At 39.9% G+C, this 25,415-nt stretch overlaps 1 protein-coding gene across 1 annotated transcript; it reads right to left on the bottom strand.

The window, feature by feature from the left end:
• Positions 1-23,943: 23,943 nt before the first annotated feature.
• LOC138892403 (uncharacterized) lies at positions 23,944-24,874 on the bottom strand. Its single transcript, XM_070176115.1, has 3 exons — positions 24,540-24,874; positions 24,330-24,488; positions 23,944-23,995 (listed from the first exon to the last, which is right to left on the bottom strand). Exons 1-3 carry the CDS (start codon positions 24,872-24,874, stop codon positions 23,944-23,946), a joined length of 546 nt encoding a protein of 181 aa, XP_070032216.1.
• Positions 24,875-25,415: the final 541 nt, after the last annotated feature.

Here is a 25,415-nt window from a genome sequence, read left to right as displayed (position 1 = left end):
CCATTGTTGGTACAACTAAAGGAGGGGATTCATAAACATAAAACTATGGCTTTTTCTCTTGGTATGGATGATGGTACACTAAGGTACCAAGGGCGTTATGTGTTCCAAATGTTGATGGTCTCCAGGAAAGAATCATGACCGAGGCTCACACTTCTAGGTATTTCGTGCACCCAGGTTCTACGAAGATGTATCATGATTTCAAGGAAGTCTATTGGTGGATGACATGAAAAGGAATGTGGCAGACTTAGTGTCAAGGTGTCTGAATTGTCAGCAAGAGAAGGCCGAACACCAACGGCCTGGTGGGTTGGCACAAAACATAGAAATTCCAATGTGGAAGTGGGAAATGAATAATATGGATTTTGTTGTAGGATTACCATGCACTCCTCACAAGTTTGACTCAATTTGGGTGGTTGTGGATCGGCTCACGAATTAGCTCATTTCTTGCCAGTTAAATATACTGACACAACGGAACAATATGCTCATTTGGGTATAAAGAAAATAGTCAGGCTATATGGTACTCCAGTTTCTATCATTTCCGATCGAGGGGCTTATTTCACGGCAAATATTTGGAAGAAATTTCAGCAAGGTTTGGGTACTCAAGTGAATCTTAGTACAGCTTTCCATCCACATAGCGACGGGCAAGCGGAGCGGACTATTCTGACCCTTGAGGACATGTTATGTGCTTGTGTTCTTGATTTCAAGGGTGGCTGGGATGATCATTTGCCACTCATAGAGTTTGCTTATAACAACAACTATCATGCTAGCATTCAGATGGCACCGTTCGAGGCTTTATATGGAAGGAGATGTAGATCTCCCATTGGGTGGTTCGAGATTGGGGAAGCAGAGTTGATAGGGCCAGACCTCGTGCATCAGACTATGGAAAAAGTTAAGATCATTAAGGAGCGGTTGAAGACTGCTCAAAGTCATCAGAAGTCCTATTCAGATGTTCGTCGTATGTATTTGGAGTTTAAAGAAGATGATTGGGTATTCTTGAAAATTTTCCCCATTAAAGGTGTAATGCGATTTGGTAAGAAAGGGAAATTGAGTTCGAGGTATGTCAGACCGTACAAAATCATTCAAAGGATCGGTGATGTGGCGTACAAGCTTGAGCTACCACCTGAGATGTCATTAGTGCACCCGGTATTCCATGTGTCTATGTTGAAGAAGGTAGTTAGAGATCCGCCAGCTATTGTGTCGATTAAGACCATTGAGGTTAATGAAGAACTGTCATATGAAGAAATTCCAATTACGATTCTTGATAGGCAAGTCCAAAAGTTGAGAAATAAAGAAATTGCATCCGTGAAAGTGCTATGGCAAAACCAACAGGTTGAAGAGGCTACTTGGGAAGCCAAGGAAGAAATGAAGAAAAAGTATCCTTATCTGTTTGAATAGCCATGTATTCATAAAGTTGTAAATTATTAAAATTCTAAGAGTTTCTTTCTATGAATTATGTATCATTTGTACAGTTGATGTTAAGGGTGCTCCTTTCCTTGCAATATACTTCTTGTGAGGCCACAATTGGTGTTGTTATTGTGTTATATTGCGTCATTGGATTATATATATATATATATATATATATATATATATATATATATATATATATATATTTAGAATGTGTTTCTGGGGCTCTCTGGCAGGTGGATAGGCCTAGTTACAAAGGAAACTCTGGCGAACGTTTTGGGAATTTAGGAAGTTAGTCAAATTTGGGGCTGCTGGTGTGTGGTATGAAAACTGAGTTGCATAAGATGCTAATAGTGAACCTTGATCCTCATTCGAGGATGAATGATCTTAAGTGAGGGAGGATATAAGGCCCCGTAAAATATTTACTAAAACACGGATTCCGTGATGCCGAAGTAGGCATAGAGGTTAATAGTAGTAGATATTCTTTATTCTTGGTCTAATTAGGTGATATTCTCATGACCTCTTACTGTCTAATTAATGAAAGGTATTCTCTCGTTATTCTTGGGTGCGTTGGGTAGAAGGTATTGTAAAGGCTTGTTTGATCGGGGTATCTGAATTGAGTGTCTGTTGCGCTCCCCGAGGTTGGGGAGTGACACATAAGGACATACTTGAAGTGGTGAACAAATGAGGATAATGACTCTACATGTCGTGATCGGTCTACCAGATCGTCTCCTCGACCGGGTGACCCCTCCACTGAACCTTCACTGAAGCAATGTTATTTTATCTCAACTTTCAGACCTGCCTGTCCAAGATAGCCACCGGCTCCTCAATATAAGTCAAATCCTTGTCCAATTGGACTGCGCTTAAGTCTAAAACATGACATGGATCACTATAATACTTCTGGAGCATAGAAACATGGAACACCAGATGAACCACATATACACTAGGTGGCAATGCAAGCTTGTAGGCCACCTCACCAATACTGTTAAGGATCTCAAAAGGTTCGATATACCTAGGGCTCAACTTTCCCTTCTGTAAGGCCCCGTAAAAAAAGTTTTCTAAAAACCCGAATTCCGTGATGCCGAAGTAGGCGTAGAGGTTAATAGTAGTAGATATTCTTTGCGGCTAACTTTCTCCGCGATTCGAACTTTTTGGATTGAACAGTGCCTGGGGAGTTGAAGGAAAATGTTGGGCAGAAGTAGGCATTTATATGGCACGTTCTGTGGCCGCAGAACCACTATGTGGACCGCAGAATGGTCGCAGAGTGAGGCAGTTTTCTGGGGTATTTTTTATGTCAATTTCGCGGCCAATTATGCGACTGCATAACCGTTTCGCGGGACGCACTTTGGTCGCATAGTCATCTTTAGACTTTTACGGAGGAAGGTTCTGCGGCGCAATATGCGACCGCAGAACAGATCTACGGCCTGCATAATGGCCGCAGAGTGAAGTAGGCCTGCCCAGTTCCCAGAGCCACCATTCGCGGACTGCATAATCATTATGCGGTCGCATATGCGACCATAAAACCTATTTCGGAGCTTCATTTTTGGTGTTTTTAAACCCGACCCTATTCCGTTAAAACACACCCCATAGCTCATTTTGAGCCCATTTCTGATATTCTAGAGTGAAAGAGAGGGTTCTTAGAGTGAGGGAGCAACCTTCAACCTATTATCCATCAATTCTTGCTCAACCATTGAGGATTAACAAAGGAAGTCTTCACCCTAAAGGTAAGAGTCTATGTCCTAGCTCTCAAATTTGAAACTTTACAAAAATGGGTTAAATAGAGAGACAAATATTGGGTGTGGGGGTTGTTGTCTTGCATGCATGTATCCATGAAGTATGTGGGAAGGTTGTGAGCTAAAAATGGTAGAGTATGGGCTGGGAAATGGTGGAATCTTCCACAAAAAGGGCCTTAAAACATTGATGCACACCTAGTGTTTGATAATATGCTCAATTGAGCTAAAACCATGATCATCTTCCTAATTTTGGTTCAACTTGTTATATTTCTAAAATAGATTAAAGTTGCTAAGAATTCCGGATCATTTTAAAAGTTTAAGGAAGCTCAATTGAGGTATGTTAGCTAAACCCTCTTTTTCTTAGAATCGAATCCCACGGTGTTCATGTAATTGGTGTGAGTCCTAAATTAATCATTATAGAATTGGAGATTCCTAATGTGTTTGCGTTGAAGGATGTATGTTCAATATTTATTATAAATGCTTCATCATGTCATCTCGCCATTTGAGGATGCATTCAAATTGTGGAATATGTGTTAGAAATGTTAAGACTTCATGTCAAGATCGAAATAAAGGTTGTTACACCAAATTATATGAAAAGCCTCTATGTGCCTAAGATTTCCCAAATTGCTCATATGTGAATTTAATGTCTTGAATGGGAAGCCCTATTGTTGTTGATAATGATAATGATATTTGAATATGGAAAAGGGAACTGGAATTATGAAATATGGCCAAGTGCCAAGAATGACTTTATAATTGTGTCCACCAGTGCCAATAAATTGAATAGATATAAAATAAGAATGATGTGAGATGATTGACTGAAAAAGGTAATGTTTTGGGTAAGACGGCCTAGCCAATCGGGCCGTGATCGGACGCCATGCCGCACACATGGTGGTGATTGCTAAAAATGAAAATTGAAATTGTGGTTATGGTTGATGTCTCAAATGAGATGACCTAGCCGACCTGGGCGTGATCGGACTCCGTGTATGAATACAGTGGTATTGTGAATTGTGGAATATCGGCACTAAAGTTCACCCAACCTAATAACGTGGAAATTGACTTGAAAACTTATGTAATCCTTAACTTGATGTTTTAGTATTATTTGAAGCTCTTACTGAATTCTTGACTATTCCCCCTTATATCATTATTCATTCTATTGAGATGGTGTTTAGTTTTACATACTAGTACTATTCAACAGTACTAACGTCCCTTTTGCCGGGGGCGCTGCATCTTTAAATTGATGCAGGTGGTTCCATAGTAGGCAGTGTTGATCAGCGATAGTGGTACATCCTCTTTCCAACAGACTTGGTGAGCCCCACTTCATCCCGGGGTCATGTATTGTATCTTTTGTTCATATTATTATCATGTTTTGAGGTATAGCCGGGGCCTTGTTACCGGCACTATCATAACTCTCTTTTGTATCTCTTAGAGGCTCCGTAGACACTATCTGTGTTGTACATGGGTGCTAGAAAAGTTAAACAGATTATATTGTGTTTTTATCTCTTGTTTTACTCGAATCATAAGAATGTGTGTATTTTTGGAGTTTAGATGTAACCAATGAGACGATTTAGTATTGTATATATGATCTTCCTACTGTCTAATTAATGAAATCATGTCTTCTCTTGATCATGGGTGAGTTGGGTAGAAAGTATCTAACATGCTTGCTCGACCGGGTTTACTCGGTTGAGCGCTGGTCGCGCTTCCCGAGTTTGGGGCGTGACACCTTCTTCCCAAACCTCGTCACAACCTTCATAGGTGAAATGCGGAGCAAAACTAGCTTTCCTACCATGAATACAACATCAGGAACCTTGCGATATGCATAATTCTTCTTTCTAAACTAGGCTGTACGAAGCCGATCCTGTATCAAATTTACCTTCTCCAAGGCATCTTGAACCAAATCTGTTCCCAATAACTTAGCCTCTCCCGGGTCAAACCAACCAACTGGAGGATGACACGTTCTCCCATATAGGTCCTCATAAAGAGCCATATGAATAATCGTTTGGTAGCTGTTATTGTAGTCAAACTACGCAACTAGAAAAAACTTGTCCCAAGAACACCTAAAATCCATCACTCATGCATGAAGCATATCTTCCAATATCTGAATTGTGCGCTCCGACTGTCTGTCCGTCTAGGGGTGAAATGTTATACTCGCTCTACTCATTTGCCTAGATCACCCTGAACAGCTTTCCAGAAATGCAATGTGAACTTTGTGCCCCGATCAGAAATAATGGATACTGGTACGCCATGAGGTCGGACAATCATGCAGATATAGATCTGAGCCAGCTGCTCTGAAGAATAGGTAGTCATTTCCGGAATAAAATGATCTGACTTGGTAAACCTGTCCATAATCACCCATACCGCATCAAAGTTCTTCTAAGACCGTGGGAGCCCAACAAAGAAGTCCATAGTAACACACTCCCATTTCCACTCTGGGATCTCATGTCTCTGAAGCAAACCGCCTGGCCTCTGATGCTCATACTTCACCTACTGACAATTTAGGCACCAAGCTACATACTCCACTATGTCTTTCTTCATTCTCATCCACCAATAGTGCTGCCTCAAATCTTGATACATCGTAGCGGTACCAGGATGAAAGGAGTACTGCGAACTGTGGGACTTCTAAAGAATCAACTCATGCAACCCATACACATTTGGCATACATAATCGGCCCTGCAGCCGCAACACCCCGTCATCACCAATAGAAACCTCCTTGGCATCGTCGTGCTATACTGTGACCTTAAGGACAAGCAAATATGGGTCATCATACTGATGTGATCAAATAAAGAAGACCGAGGAACCAGACAAGAAAGAACTCGACTAGGATCCGAAATATCCAATCTAATAAATTTTTTGGCCAAGGCATGAACATCTAGGGCTAGTGGCCTCTCTGCTGCCAGTGGATATGCTAAACTGCCCAAACTCTCTGCCCTTTGACTCAAGGCATCGGCCACCACATTCGCTGCAACTCTAACCATCTTCGCCGCCGCAAGTTAAGATCTTTGTGTTTGAGAAAATATTGTAGACTCCGGTGGTTGGAAAAGACCTCACAAGGGACACCATACAAATAGTGCTGCCATATCTTCAATGTATGAACAATAGCAACTAATTCCAAGTCATGGGCAAGATAGTTCTTCTTATGGGTCTTCAATCGCCGAGACCCGTAGGCAATCACCTTACTGTCTTACATCAACACCGTGCCAAGGATAACATGTGACGCATCACAATACATAGTGTAAGACCCCAATCCCGTAGGCAACACCAACACTTGGGCTGTAGTGAAAGAAGTCTTGAGCTTTTGAAAGCTCGCCTCACACTCCTCGGACCATCTGAAAGGAGCACCCTTCTGGGTCAACCAGGCATATGTACAGCAATAAATGAGAAACACTCTACGAGATGGCAATAATACCCAGCCAAACAAAGACAACTCCGGATCTCAGTAGCTGATGATAGTCTGGGCCAACTCTGAACTACTTCAATCTTCATTGTATCTACCCTGATCCCCTCATTCGATACCACATGACCCAAAAATTCCACTGAATCAATCTAGAATAAACTCTTTGAGATTTTTGCATAGAACTTCTTCTTTCTCAAGGTCTGTAGCACGATCCTCAAATGCTGCTCATGATCTTTGATGACGTCCAAATTCACTACTAAAAAGTAAATGGACACGGTCGCATGCAATATAATATACCCAACTATGATTCGGGGTCGAATCCCACAGAGAACAATATGCAGGCGATTGGGCGTGTAAGAGAATTATCACTTATTATGCTAATCCAAACACTTAGAAAGGTTTTGAGAAACTATTTATAACTAATTGCAAAAATGTAAACTAACCTAGAAAGAAAGTAAAATGATCAATAACTACATTGGGAATTACACTCAAGTAACGATCCAATGTGTTTCACGATTTTACAATAATGAGCGAGTTTATGTTAATTAGCCTCGGGTAATAATTCTATATTAGCTTATTCCAAAGACTAAAAAGACTTCCTAATTGAATTATCCCTAAAACAATTAAGAGATTAAGCACACACAAATATGGCTACAAGTAGTTCAATCCTATCCCTAGGTAGAATCTATAAAGTGAGGGTTAACGCCTCAAGTTCTTGTTAATTAATCTTTCACAATCCCAAATTATCTTTTCCAAAATTAATTCGAAGTAAATGGGCGAGTCCTAGGGTTAGCTAATCCCGTTGGAAACATTAAAGAGCAAGAATAATTAAAGAAATAATAACTCACTTCATAATAAATAAAAATCGTTCAATACATAAGCACAAAAAGATATTTAATCCACACTTTAAACACGAATATTCCCATAAACAAGATGCAAGTATTGGAAAAAATACTACACACTTAGATATACAATACAAAGCAAGAAAATGAAGAAATGAACATAAATGGGTAAGAAATTCTCAACCAAAATCTTCAAAACATCAAGTCCCAAGTGTGTGTGCAAGAACCTTAGCACCAATACTTGTGTTCTCTAGTCAAGAGACTGAAAATAAGCCAAAAAGATCCCCTACAAATGAGCTGAATCGTGTATTAAATGGTTTTGGGGCAAAAAACGTGAAATGCCAAAACAACCCAGATTTCTGCCCAGACTTGTGAATCGCGTTCGCGAAAGTAAGACTGCGATCGCGAAGAGTAATGCTGCAAAGCTTCGTGATGGCACCCCAAATCTCGCGTTCGCGTAGGGCACCTGACAGCAGCTGACTAGCTTTCTTCTTTGCATTCGCAATATTTTCTCCGCGTTCGCGAAGTATATTTTCCTAGAGTTACGCGATCGCATAAGAATCTTCGCGATCACGAAGAGCATTATCTGGCAGCAGTCCATTTTTCTCATTTTAAAACATTTTGACTTGTTTTCTTCCATATCTTCTCTAAATCACTTGATACCTGAAACATGCCAATAAACCTCAACAAATGCCTTAGTTTCTCAACAAAATCATACAAAAGCCCAAGTATCAAGAAGAGATAAGTTGGTAAAATACCAACTTATCAAACCCCCAAACTTAAACTATTGCTTGTCCTCAAGCAATTCAACAACTAAGAACATCCTTTAATAAAATCATCAACTAAGCTCAATGGCGTACCAAACATCATTTCAAGTCAAAAAGGTTCAAATTAAGCACAATCTAGTGACTTCGGTTGGTACCAACAATTAATCCAAAGCATATAAATTGCCAACAACTTCTCATTTCAATTCAAGTGCTCAAATGCTACATTAAACAAACTAGCAACCAAGTCATGACACTCAAGGTTCAAAATTTGCCTCATTATCACAAACAATTTTCTTTGGTTCATTCCTCCCAATTGGAGATTGGATTAAGTTCACAACCCAAAATTTCATGTGCCCTCATACTTAAGAGAGAACCCCAACTTATAAATTTCAATTTAAACACAAATGGGATACTGAATGGAAAGAATTAAGTCTCTCTCTCTCTCTCTCACAAAGATATTCAAATGCACATAAGTAGTGCCATAGGAAGCCCTTCATGTATTTCTCCACTAATGTAGTCACACTTGGTTCAAATTCAAGTAGGACTTAAAGGATTGTAATGTAGGTTTTTTTTCTATTAAGGTAGGGCACAATTTGGATAAGAGTGACTCAAAAACCTCCATAAGAACTACAATTTGCAACAATTAAAGCACACTTCCTTCAAAAACTTTTTCTATCTTTTCTTCCCTTTTTATTCCACACCTAACCTTCCCTTTATTCACAACTTCTTATTTTTCCTTCCTTTTTCTTCTTTCTTACTCATTTTGTTTTAAAAAAAAATTAAGGAAGGTTCCACTATTTATTTTTTACCTTTTACCTTTTAAGCAACTTCCACATCACAACTTTTTCAACCTTCACCCCTAAATTTAGGCTTTTAGCCTATATTTACACTTTCAAAGTACTTAAGGAAGTAGGATGCCAGAAGATAGATCAATAAAGAACGAATGGTTAAAGCTTGTAACATGGTTGCCAAAGAAAAATTTTAAAGGCTAAAAAGGGGTTTACTAGGGAAAATATGCAAGGGTAGGAAATTTATGGCAAATTAACAGTCTCAAGAAGGCGTAACATCATTTTTCAAACCAAGTTAGTCTAAGATTTTGCCTTGAAGCACATTTTGGGCAAGTTCTAGACTACAAATAATGCAAAAGAACTCACAAGTAATCTCACCACACATGGCACATGCAAACTCGAGTGACATATAAATACAAAATCCAGTTAAAACCAATGAACCAAAAGAAAATCACATATAGACTAAAAGACTATTTAATGAATCAAAGAGCCAAAAATAGTACCTAAAAGGCACAACAAGGATCATCACTCCCATCATTTTTTATTTTAAAGATCAAAATTTCATATGCCAAAGTTTAAATTAAGTTGGTACCAAACAAGCCACACGTTGGTTTATGGACAAAAGATCACACAAAATAACCAATTTATTCACTACTAGATACTATACTAACTAAAAAATATATTTACCTAAAAAAAATAAAAAAAACTAAACAAGACTAATCCCTTAAGAAAGTTGTCACGCCATCCATCATAAGGAAATGTCACCTGGTTTGACACAAATTATTTCCTTGGAAAAGAACCGCGGTAAAAAGAAAACCAAGGAGTTTAATTTATACTACTACAAGTAAATAAAGTAACAAAATAAAAAAATAAAAACTAATAATAACGTGCTAGAAATAAACTACAAAATATCACTAATAAACTACAAACGTTAACCAATCTACACAAGTTCACAAAAAAAATAGTCATGCTCCATATACATCATATATAAATGAGCCACCCCCAATCTAAAGTGTTGTACTGTCCTCAATGCAACCAAACAAAATAAGATAAAATGAAAGAGGTGCTTCCTGAAACCACATCAATCCGAGCTGGAAGTACTGAGAAATGTGAGCTCCAAGTCATCCTCATCGCCATCATCTGATCCATAAAATTTCCTTAGTGTGCTCATCGTCTTTGTCAAGAACTTGCTCTTCTTCTTTTCATGTTATCTCTGCTTCAGCTACCTCCGCTCGATCTTATCCAATTTGGCTTTAATGGCTTGCTTCTCCTTAGCAAGATCTGTCAAAGATGTGACCTTTACTTGGCCAGATGGACCTGCGGATGTGCTCTCTGCAGATGGTCCAGAAGGGAGACCAGCTACAAGCTGGCGGAGCTATGTCTCCATGCCATAGACCTGGCGATAGATGTACCTGAGTGTGAGAGGTTCCTTCTCAAGTGGTACAATAGTAGTACAAGTCCCTGTGGCATCAGGGAGAAACAAGAATCTCAATAATGGTGTCAGAAAACTGACCAAATGAGGGCGATGCGACATCAATCATTCTTTTCTTTGGTGCATTCCCAGCTCCCTTTCTCATCAATGGATGAATGAGCTTCTTGGGGTTCTTTTCCTTCTCTGTAGGCCTCTTCTCCACCCCTGCCTGATAGCATAAATGAATGATCAAGGATGGGAAGAATAAACTTTTAGTCCTCTCCGCGACAACCTCTACTATCTCATCAACAATAAGCTAGCCCACGTTCACTGGTGTGCCCTCTATGATCTCGAAAATTACCCTTGCCTTCTCAAGTATATCGTCTGTCTCATTACGTGAAGGCATGACTCGAGCACAAATAATGGAGAGCCAAGTCTTGGCCTTGGCAGTAAAATCAGAAGACTTAATCCTTGAGTGATTTCTTATCCAATTTGGTATCTTTCCTCCGTGCAAATTGTCCACAAACCACTGTGTACCTAAGTCTTTAGCTCTATCCCTGTACACTTGGTTTTCAGCATTGGGAAGATTGTAATATACATTTATCATTTTTGGATCAAAGCGGACTTGCTTTCCCCTCACAGTAACAATCAAATCATTCTTGAAGTCAGTCTTCACAGCATTTGCATAAAATTCTCTTGTCACTTCATGATTGGCTTTTCTTGGTTCTTCCGCAAAGCAAATCCATCCACTCGATACTAATCTTCCATGGAACTCAGGCCATCGACCTTCAAGGTCGGTCAAAAGAATGCCTTTTTCCTTAATCATGCTTCTACACAGCTATTTGTCATAGCGGTGGGAACATCTTAGCGATGAGAATATGTCCCGATCAGAGTACTCCTCTTCGGCAACTTGTTCGACATATTCTTGAGCATTTTCATTTTATGCCGAATCCATTTTCAAGCTCAAAGTACTTACAAAAGGATTAAACATGTTAAACACCTGCATGGACACTTAAAGCATTGTACTAGGAGGTATTTCGGCCAAAGAGAGTGACCAAAAAGCCTTAGGATTAGAATTGGCAAAGCTACTGTTTTGCTGCCTGGGTTTTAATGAATCGCGATCACGGAAATCGTCACTCGATCGCTAAGAACAATATTTTTTCCAGCAATTTTGATTCTCAACAGAATTAGACCTACGCGATCATGGAATGGGGCATCGTTATTGCAAGGGTCTTCTTCCTCGTCCAGTAACAGTTCATTCAGGCATTTCCACAAACACATGATGGGCATTAGATTTTCATAACAATTTTAGAGAATTAAAGCACGGATCTAACCCCAATTCTTTCAAGAGTTAAAGCTAAATCACTCAACCAACCTCACCTAGCAACAAACAAGTAAAACACACAAGATTTCTGCTTTAAAAATTTAACTCAAGCCCTAAAACCTTGAAAACATGGCTGCCCTTCAACTATGTCAGAACAAGAATTGGAAAAAGTGAGAGTTCAAGGAGAAATCCACATACCTTGAGGATGCCAAGTGAGTAATGCAAGGAGATTGAAGGAAAAACATGATTGGAGATTAATTTTAGGGTTAGGGGAGTAGGAGGTCCGTTCTTGTATTTGTTCAAATGTGGGCTTCCCTTTTTTCTTTTTCTTTTTTAAATTTCCAGTGGTTTTAATTGCTGGGAACTTACCTGAGCTATGCGATTGCATTATTTCCTCGGCGTTCGCAGAGAACAAAAACTTCCAAAATATTCGTTACAACGTTCTTTTATTTGCGATCGCGTAGTGGTTTGAAACACTTTGTTCTGCACGAACGCATATGTTCCTATGCGATCACGAAGCTCTACAGTCTTCTGTACATTTCCTCAGCTACTGGTTTTTTGGCTGCCCGGGCACCCCGACATGCACAAATCAACTCCAAAAATTGTGAAACGTGGCAGATTAGTCAAAAATAAGATACTAAGTTATTCTAAAGAAGAAAATTTCAAAAACAACTTAAAATTTTGAAAACGATGGGTTGCCTCCCACCAAGCACAACATTTAACTTCGTGGCACGACGCGAATCAACTTTACAACTTTTCTCGTCACCTGAAAGATATGAACTAGGCACCTAACTTGGAATAAAGTTTGTGACCACAAGCGACATGGGGTGGTAAGTAGATGATTAAGCCAAGAATCAATTTCTTCACTTTGCATTTATTTGCTTTTGAGGAATGTCATTTTGCATTCTTGAATATTCAAATTGCAAGATGTATGGCTCTTGTATTTCTTCTTTAAACTCCCACATGGATTCACGTGGTTCATACCATACAAGTCCAAAGTTGAAACGTGCGTAGAATGAGATAATTGCCTCACAACTTGCAACTTATTCCAGATTTTGACATCCTCTTTCCCCCCAAACTAGTGTCATTTTCAACCATCTTTTCAATTATATTGGTTGACTCTAATTCTATAATTTTATTGGCATCACCAACAAGCATGGAGTCGGTTGGCGGATGTTCAATTCTTGATTTCTCGAAGTAAAGCTCACTTTCTTCGTCGAAGTTGGACTCTTCTTGACCTCTTTCCACACTGTCAAATTGATAGGCATAATGAGCCTCAATCAATGACTTCATTTGAACTTTCAAAGTGCAGATAGTCTCATCATTTTGATGAGGTGCTTGTGTTAAGTCCTCGAGTGCCAAGTTTTGCTTCTCCTTATTTTCACGAATGGCCTCCAACATGAGCATCATCCTCTCATTTTTAGCATTTGAGAGTTCTTCTTGATTTTGATCAAGTGCCAAAGAAGGATTTCCGGCTTCAACCTCTAAGGAAGGTTCTTGGCTATCAGTCACTTCCGAGGCTTTTTGGACCTCTAAAGCTTCAAGCATTTCTCTCATTTATGAGTTCAACCTTTCAAGTGCCAAATCATTTTGGAGACTATTTTTCAAACGCTCCTCTAAGGCATTTTGTTCTTTGTTTCCTCCTTCAAGTAGGCATTCCAACATGATCTTGAACTCTCCATCTTGACCATGCTCAATTTCTTTCACTTCCATATCCCTATACTTGTTATCAAAAAAAGTAGAATCATCATAGCGGGGGTTTGGGGAAGGGAAGGACAAATATACACAATTAGTCCAATGACCATTTTGACCACCACACTTATCACAAATACTCCACTCACGGGTTTCAGATTGTGCGCACAATCCGCCCCCGGGAGAATTTAAAAATTTTTTCCACGAGTGTAGTCCTCCACAATAAGGACAAGGGTCATCAAAGTATGAACAAACTACCATCTGACCAATTTTTATTATGTGATGCCATTTTTCGAAACTAAGAAAATTAATAAGAAACAATCAAGAAAACAACAAGAAAAATATACAAGATGAGAATAATAATTATATATATATAATCACAAGTTTGGACCAAAGCACGTACGCTTATTTCTCAATCAACCTAAATACGCCAAATTGTTCCCCGACAACTATATTTCTAAAAGTGTAAGGCGGTCGGTGTCAAATATAATAATCCAACTAGGTTGGGGTCGAATACCATAGGGAATATGTGTGAAAAGGTTAGTTGAACCGTGTGAAACTTGATTTAAGCCATAGTTCTACTCGGTTAGTTTAAAAAGAGTTTTGTAATTGTGAATTGTCAAGAACAACTATTTTGTTAATAGAATTTGATTAAAATTTAATTAAGAAACCAAGGTTGTGTCCCTATCAATAGAGTGTAATGCTATCGGTGTTAATATGATATATTTCTAATGGAAGGTCCTTTGATATGCAAATAGTTCCTAAATGACTACCCAATATTTTCCAATAACTAGTTAGTATTTCCTATTTTTGATTTTCCCAAATATAAAAGAGTTACAATTAAGAGAAACTAATTTATGCCAAGTAGAATCCTCTTATCCATAAGCGATTCTATTAAACAAGGTTTAAAGCCTTGAGTTCTTGCTATTCAATTCTACCAAACCCTAACCCATTTTTCCAAGTAAAGATAGAGTCAAATGGCATTAGTCAATGTTAGCAACCATCAACCATAAATGAAGCATAAGAAATGAACAGAAATCAACCAACCATTATATATATATTTATTGGTAAACACCCATTAATATTACATCCACTTAGGGTCTACAACCTTAGTATTTAAAGTTAGCTACTCATACTAGAATATAAGAACAAAGTAATAAATAAAGTCATAAATCTTACAAAGAGAATAAAGTCTTGGATTCCCTATTAAAAGCTTCCAAAATAATGGTGTATTCAATGCTCTAAGTGTAGCCTCTTTTTCAGACAAGATGGTCCACAAAACCCTAATCATTCTATTTGTAATGGTCTAAAAATCGTGGTCAAAAAGTGACAAATATAACCTTGCAGATCAAGTCTGCGACCGCAGAATGGGTCGTAGAAGAGTTTCGCGGTCCGCACATCTGCATTTATCACTGCAGAATTTATCACAAAGTTTTCCAATTTCACTGCATTTATCATCTTTTTCATGTTCTTAGTTCTTCAAGTCAGGATTCTTGCAAAACACCAAAACTACATAAGATATGACTTATAATGCGTTAAAAGATGATCTAAAGTCTATGTAATTAGTATCAAAAGTGCCGCATTTCTACGTCACATCAACATCTCCAACATAGACTCTTGCTTGCCCTCAAGCAACTAAAAAGTCAACCTACCAAATACTAATCTACTTCCAACTGATCACAAAGCAGCAGTGACTATGGATGGTGCTGACTGTTAGCTAACAAGCATGTAACTTTTTTTATTCACCCTATTTTTGAAAACAAAGATCGTTAATCAGTTCGAATAATCAGTATGTGAACTTCGAGCCTCAAGAGAAATGGCAGAGTGCTACCCACAACTAGATATGCACTTGTATCCTACTTCAAGAAGCCTAACTTCTGCTAAATCTTGCAATTCACGCGTGCTCACATCAAAGAAAATCCCCAACTCAACACATATGTACAGGGGATTAAATCAAACACTCTTGCACTCAAAAAGAAGGCTAAATGCTACAAGTATCAGTCCATATGCTTGCACTTATTTTAACTCATATCTACCTCAGGAATATTTGGTTGTCGAACAAAAAGGACTTTTTAAGGGTTGTAGTGTAGGCTTCGGGACGAGTTGGATGAATATTTGGGAGTATAGTGACCGTACCCTCCTTGAACGCTACATACCATTTTTTTTATTTTTGCACTTTGCTTCTTCTTAAACCACATAGGCCTTATTGACTTTTAGTTACCAACATAGAACCATCTCAACGTATCTTTCTAAATTTTGCAAGACTCCACACATTTTTTTATATAATTATTTTATTTTGCTTTTCTTTTGGAGCTTGAGTACCTTCATATAGACAACTTTGAGGTCTATGCTGCTACACACAATGTACATCTTCACCATTTCCCAATTGATACCAACACCCCCAACATAGGCTTTTAGCCTCATTCTCAACATTCAAGGAGGGACGAGTTCAAAAGAGGGAAATATTTCACAAAGGGTAAAGGTTTGTAAAGTAGTAGCCAAATAAAAGGTTAAACGCTCAACATGGGATAACTAGGATAATAAATGCACCAGAGAGGTCAATTTGGTCAAAACTAGTTAGAAATCACAAAGAGAGCCTAAGATCATTTCGACGCCCCATTATCAACCTGAGATTTGCATTGAGGAACCATCTGAGAAAGTTCTAGACATTACAAGTGGAGACATGCATTATTTACACAAATTCTCACCACTCACAATGCATGAACTACTCGAATCGGCATAATTTCAGCCCTCAAGTGAATACAAGGTAATTTGATGCTTCATCACATTATATTTGAGATTCTAAGTAAGCACAAAGTCAAAGAGTGAGCCTCAATTTCACAATAATGACTAACCATTTATTTACAAAAATTTGAAGGGTGCAATTTATTCCACAAAAACTTATCACATGCTTGAATCTAGAACAAAAGCACCAAACAAGTCAAAATGTTTTATGCTACGACCATGGTTCTACTATTACACCCTTGGGAAAGAACCCGACGAAGAAAAACCAAAGAGGATTTCATTACTATATAAAAATCTACATTATTGAGACTAAGAGTTTGTATACAAGTTGCAAAGGTTGACTACCCCACCCCCAACCTAAGAGCATGCATTGTCCCCAATGCAATGAGAAAGTAAGAGCAAATTTTAGGGGCTTCCTGGGGCGCACTAGGAACTTGGAGGGGTTGGAATATTTAAGGCGGCCGTGGGGATGGGAGTTGACATTATGGATGCAGTGGGTGGAACCTCTGACTGGACAGTGGTGTCCGAGACCAAAGTAGGAAGCTCCGCCAGTTGCAGAGTTAGGTCCTGGACCTGGGAGCTGCTGGCCTCACCAGATGATGGCTGTGTGGTCATGGTAGTATCCATGGAAACCATATCTACAGGGGAGTATGCGATAGCTGTTTGCACATCCACCTCCCTTTCACCCGGTGCATTTGTAGAAACGGCAATCTCTTTGCCTCTGTTGTCCCTCTGATCATCACCCTCCTCAAGTATCTCCTCCTCATTAGTTTCCTCACGAGACTCTACAGATTCCTCATCTAAATGATCATCTGTGTGTGTAATGGAACTCGGAGCTTGTGAGATGTCAGTTCCATGTGCCTCCTTAGCTGACAAAGGGTGTGTGAAATCTAGATCGAAGCTTGGTATATGAGAGGTGCCAGTGCCCTACTCACTTTCCACTGGAAGAAGGGTGGTAAAATCAAACTCCAGTGTCTGCATCTTATGCAGCTCTGACTTGAGCTCAATGACATCCTTTTTTAGTTGAGGCATGTCCCTAGCTTCACCTCGCTCAGCCTTCTCAAGGCGAGCTTCAAAGTGTTTGAGTCGATGCTCATATGATAGATATTGCTTCTGAAGATCACTTATTGAGGTTTGGATTGGGGCTAATGCTTGCCGAATGAGCAATGGAAGTTCTTTTGTCAATTTGTCAACTTTGGCATTTGCATGTTGTGCCACTAGACCAAGCCTAGAGAGTGTAGGCAGTGAGACCGGTGGTGTCACAGTGGCTGATATTGAAGTGGATGTAGAGGTAGCTGGTGCGGAAGAGGTGTCTGGCACTGATGATGCAACAGGTGTTGCTGAGACGGAAGAGGCCAGAGGGAGAGTGAGTGATTGCTCTGGTAGATCTTCGACCACTTTATCCGCAACATCATTGTGCTGAGTGGTGTTAATGTCCTGAACAACGTTTTCTATGCGTTCATTCGGAGGAACCGCCGCATTGTTACACAAAGCATGTATTAAGCATGAAAAAGGGAGCGAGGTTTCTTTCTGGTTTGCCCTGATCCTAATCTCAGGTAATATAAGCTCTCCCACATCAATCTTGATACCCGAAATGATGCAAGCAATAAGGATCGCCTTCTCGATACTGATGTCGGTCTCATTTCTCGTAGGCAGTATACGAGAACAAAAAAAACTTAGCCAATACTGACCTTCTTGGGTGAAATCCCGCTTGTGAATTTTCTGGCGCAGTGCAATCAAGGGCGGAGTTCCCTTGACTATGACAGAGGCTACCCAAGTACGCTCAGATTCCTTATTTGCAATGTTTGCCTCTATTCTGCCATGCGTGTCTCCCACTTTTTGAAATATATATTATTGATGGATGGGGAATCATAGAGTATTTCAACTCCTCGGACTAATACAGATTTCAAGTATCGACGGTTTCTCTTTTGTTCTGAGTTCTTGGATGAAGCATATGCAGAATAAAATTCCCTTACAAGCATCTTGTTGTACTATCCCGGAACCTTATTGAAGAATTCCCATCCCCTCTTTTTGATGTTTTCTAGCACATGGGGATAATGTTCTTTAAGACCGTTCAAACTCAACTGCTTTTCGTCAAGGATCTTTCTCTTTGATAGACCATCTTTGTACAGAGTCCAAGAGCCGGGAATCCTAAACCTGAGATCCTCACCACTCTTTCTACGTGATTTTGCCCGGAGGTCAACTGGTGGCACAAGGTCAAGTCGTGCCTCCTCCTCTTCAGACTGGGAGGTAGGCTCGGGTGAATTTGTGGATGTGCTAGGACGTTTGCGTTGGGATTGCTGTGATTGTGGTCTTATAGCTGCAGCCCCTCTCTTTCCTCGAGTGGTGGGTGTTCATGATGCTACGAATTTCTTTGGTGCCATTCCTGCCAATTAACAAAGAGTTAGTACAAGGTAGGGCATGTGTAACATATGGCATAGTAATGAGAGACACAAAATGATATACGAGCAGTTATGCGATCGCAGAATAACTCTACGGACTACAAACCACAATGCATAAGATAACCATCAGAAGTAAAAAGAATTATGCAAGTCGCATAAGTGGTGGCAGAACAGGTATACGATCGCAGATCGATCGCATTTAGAACTTTTGAATAAGGCTTGATTCTGATTAGGTCTGCGACCATTGTGTGGTCCGCAAACCAGTTCTGCAGCCACATACTCAACCGTATATTGGCGCTGAGAAAACTATCAAGCATATAGAATGCGATGAGTCTGCGGACTGCAAAACAGTTATGCAGATCACAAAGATCATCGTCTCTACTCAAAAACGCACTCACAGGCAACCTCTATGGACACTCAGTACCAAATGCTCAAGCTGTGAGAGAGCATTACACATACTCAACATCATGTCAATTTCATGCTTAGCTTAACAATATCTTATGCAAATTGTCACAAATTTCCACCCCTTACTCTATTCAGACCCCCTAATATTCACCCCCATATTTTGTTTGACCCACAACACATATCCCCCCCCCCCCCCAGAGTTGATTCCCATTACCAGAGTCAAGAAGTTGGGTAGATAGAAGAGGGTAACATAGATTAGAGGGAAAACAAATGAGTGAAAGCACACATCAGTCCTTACATTAACTGAACAAGAGAAATGAGGCATGTCTTTTCATTAACTGAGCAAGAGAAATGTTGGAAATTTTACATACAGATTACAGAAGTTCCAACAAGCTAAGTTGGTGTGAATCGTGAGTCAGGCGATCAAGATGAGCCTCCCTGTTTTCGATTTTTTTTGTTTTCAGTTCTCTATGATTTTCTCTTGGATTTTGTTTACGTGTTTGGGTGCGTGAAATGGGAGAAGCAAGATGGAAATGAGAGCGAGATAGAACTAGGGTTTAATACCTGAAGGTTCTACGGTCAAATGACCATCGCATAACACATTATGTGGCCGCATATGTGTTTTGCGATGGATTAGTACCTGGGTGGTCTGCTACAGATGTGCGTTGGATTCTGCTGGCCGCAAAAGTTAATTTTTATCTGCATTTTAAAGACCCAATTTGACTGGTGTTATGCTTGTGTCTACGACTATTATGCCCTCCGCATATGTTGCCGCAGAATAACAGCTGATGCTCAGCCTGTTTTCCTTCATTTTCTTTTTGCCTTTGCATCCTATTTCTTTGTATTTTGGGTAACCTGCATTCTAAGACACACGTCAAACTATTCAACACTTACAATTAAACCCACCAAAATTTAAATCTAACAAAATAATTATTACCATCACATCGGTTTCCTCTAAAGAAGCGCATGATTTAACATCACGGCATGACGATGTTGCCCCCACTTGGCTAATCAATAGTGGAGATTGGTACCGGACCATCCCTGTGTGTGAATTATTCTACCAGTTTCCTTTCTTCAATGGTTCCAAGGTAATGCTTGACCCTTTGGCCATTTACTTTGAAAGTTCGGGTCACGTCCTCGGATTCTAATTCAATAGTGCCATAGGAAAACACATTCACAACTTTGAATGGGCCAGACTATTTGGATTTGAGTTTGCCTGGAAAGAACTCCAATATTGAGTTGAAGATTAAGACTAAGTCATCGGATTTGAAATCCTGCTTCAAAATCTTCTTGTCATGAACAAACTTCATTCTTTCTTTGTACATGGCTGCATTCTCGTAGGCATGAAAATGGAACTCTTCCATCTCGTTGAGTTGTGTCATCCTTAGATTAGCAGCTTTGGCCCAGTCAAGATTTAACTGTTTTAATGCCCACATGGCTTTGTTTTCAAGTTCCACTACCAAGTGACAAGCCTTACCAAAAAACAATCTGTAAGAGGTGTCAATGGGTGTCTTAAATGCTGTTCGATAGGCCTACAATGTATCATCCAACTTCTTTGACCAGTCAGTTCTGTTTGCATTAACAGTTTTTGCTAGAATGTTTTTGATCTCCCGGTTGGAGACTTCAACTTGACCACGTGACTGAGAATGATAAGGGGTAGCCACCTTGTGCTTAACTCCATATTTTTCGAGCAACCGGGCAAAAGCTTTGTTGCAAAAGTGAGAGCCACCATCACTAAGGATCGCCCTTGGGGTTCCAAACCAAGTAAATATGTTCTTCTTCAAGAAGGCGGTTACACTTCTTGCCTCATTGTTTGGCAAGGCAATTGCCTTAACCCATTTGGACACATAATCTACTGCCACCAAGATATATGTCATACCGTAAGAGCTTACGAAGGGACCTATGAAATCTATTCCCCACCCATCAAAGATCTCGACCTCCATCACAAAGTTTATAGGCATTTCATGAATTCTAGAAATTGACCCTTGTCTTTGACATTGATCACATACCTTTACCATTTGCTTTGAATCTTGGTAGATCGATGGCCAATAATAGCCACATTCAAGCACTTTTGCTGCAATATGATTTCCACCATGGTGACCCCCAACTGGAGACTCATGACATGCTTTGAGAATTTGAAATTACCTCGTCTTTCGGAACACAACGCCGAATGATGCTGTCGGCGCAAATCCGGAACAAAAAGGGTTCCTCCCAATAGTATTGCCTACACTCCCACAAGAACTTTTTCTTTTGATAAGCTTCCAATCCATTGGGGATAAGGTCACTAACTAAGAAGTTAGCGATGTCGGAATACCAAGGAGTGGAGGTGCTAGATATTGACAATAAGTGCTCATTGTCACGCCCTAACTTCGGGGAGCGCGATCGGCGCTCAACAAAGTTACCCCGGTCAAGCAAGCCTGCACAGTGCGGTCTACCCAACTCACCCACAAATAAAGAGACGATTGCATTTCACTAATTAGTCAGTAAGAAGTCATGTGAGCAACACCATTTCATTTCCATTAGTTACGTCCTTAACAAATGTTCAAAATAGTACATTGTACAATCATAGTTAAAGTGGGACAGATGATATAATTACAACATTTTTAGTTTTAAATTTCCCAAAAGGAACACAACCCGCACTATGTCTACGGAGCCTCTAACAGGAACAAAAGAGTGTTATGACAGTGCCAACAACAAGGCCCTGGCTATACATCAAAATGCTATGTACAAAGGATAGAAGATACAGGACCCCGAAATGAAGTGGGGCTCACCAAATTAGCTGAGGAGAGGGTGTGCTGCTATCACTGATCAATACCACCTGCTATGGAACCACCTGCATCAATTAAAGATGTAGCGCCCCTGGCAAATGGGATGTTAGTACATATTGAATAGTACTAGTATGTAAAACTAAACACCCTTTCAATAGAACGAGCAACAAAAAACAGAGAATAAAACATGATATCAATAATAGACTCAAACGGTATCAAAGTGTCATATTAGGGAAACGTAAATTTCAAGTAGGTTTCGATAATTTAAGTTGGGACATCTTTAGCACCGATATACCACCGTGTTTTAGCACGGAGTCCGATCTCATCCCGACCGGCTAAGCCATCTCACCCCGAGACATACACTCACAATACCACCATGTGCGCGGCATGTCGTCCGATCTCAGCCCGATCGGCTAAGCTGTCTCACCATTATGCTGTGTGGGTCGACATTACATCACATCTAGCTAGCAATAATCTCATCTTATTTAAGGGGAAGACATCTCAACACGCCAATTCCATCCCATATAAGGGGAAGCAGTCTCATCACATTAACACGGGCATTTACTCCTCAATCACTCTTACACCGACACATGTTGTATCATGGTTAGGTTGTTCCGGTCTACCATTCCTCGGTGGCTAATCAATACAACCAAAGCATTTGTTATTAAAAGTATTTACACTCAATTCATCTTCTTTTACATGTCATTCATTTTATTGAAATCATTTGCCATAACGCAATATCATTCTTGGCACATTGGCCGTACTTCATAATTCAAGTTCACTATTCAATTTTCAATCATTATAATGGATAATCAACAACAAGGCATTTCAAATTAAGTCTTTAAACACATACTCGAGCAAGTTAGGGTGTTAGGCACATATGATCTCTTATATAATTTGATGTGATCACTTTCATTTGGACTTGACTTGAAGTCACAACATTTTAATACATACTCATACTTCAAACACTCTCCCTAAGAATAGCACAATATAATAAGAACATTCCGGAACACATTTGAACATATTCATATATATACATCATCTGACGTCAAACTTATTCAGAAAAATCAATTCATAATGGACAACTCGGGACTTACAAAGCCATCATGGGAATTCAATTCTAAGAGAGACGTTTAGCCAACATACCTTGCCTCGAGCCTTTTTAATTTACTAAAATGTTCCGGAGATCCTATCCACTTCGATCTATTTAAAGATATTGAAACATTGAACATAAATTAGGGAGGAGTTCATAATTCTAGCTCACTTGAGCATTTTTTCAAACACTAGGTGTGTATTAAGGTTCCAAGGTCCTCATATGGTTGATTCTATCATCCCACTACCCAAAGCTTACTTAAAAGAGCTCAACAATCTTCCCACTACCCTAGATGGTGCATGCATGTAAAATAAACAACTCCCACACCCCAGAATTTACTCGGCTTATTACCTATTTTCAGTTAAAATCACAAAATTGAAGGCTATGGAGTAACAACTTACATCTAGGATGAAGACCTAGTGAATCCTTCTTACAATTTCTTCAACTTTGAGCAATAATTGATGGATGATAGGCTTAGGAACTCCCCCTCTTACTTTTTGTCACTCCCTCACTCTAGAATATATGTTTTTGCTTCAGAAGTGGTCCATTACTCTAATATATTGAAATAGGATCGGGTAAAAAAATTAGAAAAAAGGAGCCCCGTCATAGTTCTGCGGTCGCATATGCGGCCGCATAATGCTTCTGCGTTCCAAAAATGAGCCGCGAAATGGTCCTCCGGAACTGGGCAACCCTGCCCCACTCTGCGGCCATTATGCCGTCCACAGACCTATTATGCGGTCGCATAATGTGCCGCAGAACCTCACTCCAGAAAATTTTCATGTTGGTTCCACTGTCGATGTGCGGCCCGCAAAATGGTTTTGCGATCGCATAGTGACCGCATAATATCACCCAAACTTTGCCCAATTTTCTTTTTCATTCTGTGGCCCGCAGAGTGATTCTGTGACTGCATAGTGGGCCGCAGAAATGTCTTTTTATGCCAAAAGGTTTCCTTTACTTCCCAGCACATTGTCCAACCCAAAACGTTTGTACCGCAGTCGTCAACACATAGTCTGCTTCGGCACCACGGAATCTTGGGTTTTAGGTAAAATATTTACGGGGCGTCACATCCTCCCCCACTTAGGATCATTCGTCCTCGAATGAGGGTCAGAATCCATCATTAGCATCCAATGTGGCTCAATTGTGACTTCACACACTAGCAGTTCCAAATTTTGGCTAACTTCCTAAATTTCCAAAAATATTTCTAGAGTCTCCCCTATAACTGGGCCTAACCACCTGTCAGAGAATCATAGAAATCACTCCTAACAACATATACATAATACGATGACTCAATATAACATATAACAACACCAACCGTCGCCTCATAAGCAATATATTACCAGAAAAGGAACACCCTTAACATCAACGGTACAAATGATACATAATTCACAGAAGGTAACTCTTAGTATTTTCATAGAACACAACTTTATAATTACATGGCTATTCAAACAAATAAGGATACTTCTTCTTCATTTCTTCCTCGGCCTCCTAGGTGGCCTCTTCAACCTGTTGGTTTCTCCATAGTACTTTTACGGAGGCAATCTCTTTGTTCCTCAACTTTCGGACTTACCTATCAAGGATGGTAAATGCAATTGCTTCATAAGTCAATTCTTCATTAACCTCAATGGTCTCAACCGGAGTAATAAGCGACGGATCTCCAACCACCTTCTTCAACATGGACACGTGGAACACCGGGTGCACCAAAGACATATCTGGAGGTAGTTCTAGCCTGTAAGCCACCTGACCAATTCTCTGAATGATTCTTTACGGTATGACACACCTCGGACTCAATTTCTCTTTCTTACCAAATCGCATTACACCCTTCATAGGGGAAACCTTCAGGAATACCCAATCGTCTTCTTTGAACTCCAAATCCCTGCGATGCACATCCGAATAGAAATTTTGATGACTCTGAGCAATTTTCAACCGCTCCTTAATGATCTTATCTTTTTCCAAAGCCTGATCCATGGGGTATGGACTTATCAATTCTGCTTCCCCAATCTCAAACCACCCAATGGGAGATCTACATCTCTTACCATATAATGCCTCAGACGATGCCATCTGAATGCCATCATCCCACCTACCTTTGAAGTCAAGAACAGAAGCACGTAACATATCCTAAAGAATCTGAATAGTCCGCTCTGCTTACCCGTCAGTCTGTGGATGGAAGGTTGTACTAAGATTCACCTGAGTACCCAAACCTTGCTGAAATTTCTTCCAAAAATTAGTCGTGAACTGTGCCCCTCGCTTTGAGATAATAGAAACTGGATAGCCATGCAACCTGACTATTTCCTTGATGTACAACTGGGCATACTGTTCCACTGTGTCGGTAGCCTTAATCGGCAAGAAGTGTGCTGATTTCGTGAGTCGATCCACAATCACCCAAATCGAGTCGAATTTGTGAGGAGTGCGAGGTAGCCATACCAAAAAGTCAATGTTAATCATTTCCCACTTCCACACTGGAATTTCTATGTTCCGTGCCAACCCACCGAGCCTTTGGTGTTCGGCCTTCACTTGCTGACAATTTGGACATCTCGCCACATAGTCCGCCACATTCCTCTTCCTATCGTTCCACCAGTAGACTTCCCTAAGATCATGATACATCTTTGTAGAGCCCGGGTGCACGGAATACCTAGCAGTGTGAGCCTCGGTCATG

Source organism: Nicotiana tomentosiformis, chromosome 5 (genome assembly GCF_000390325.3).
Source record: "Nicotiana tomentosiformis chromosome 5, ASM39032v3, whole genome shotgun sequence".
Taxonomy (NCBI): Eukaryota; Viridiplantae; Streptophyta; class Magnoliopsida; order Solanales; family Solanaceae; genus Nicotiana; species Nicotiana tomentosiformis.
Note: the sequence above shows the minus strand (reverse complement) of the source record. Positions and strands in the feature narration are given on the sequence as shown.

Excerpts from the sequence above, each read along its gene's own strand:
- LOC138892403 (XM_070176115.1), bottom strand. The coding sequence starts at position 24,874 with ATGTTACGTGCTTCTGTTCTTGACTTCAAAGGTAGGTGGGATGATGGC. Across the intron at positions 24,489-24,539 it reads AAAGAGAAATTGAGTCCGAG|GCTAGAACTACCTCCAGATA; the intron begins GTGTGTCATACC and ends GGTGGCTTACAG. Across the intron at positions 23,996-24,329 it reads GCATTTACCATCCTTGATAG|GTGGTTAGGCCCAGTTATAG; the intron begins GTAAGTCCGAAA and ends ATTCTCTGACAG.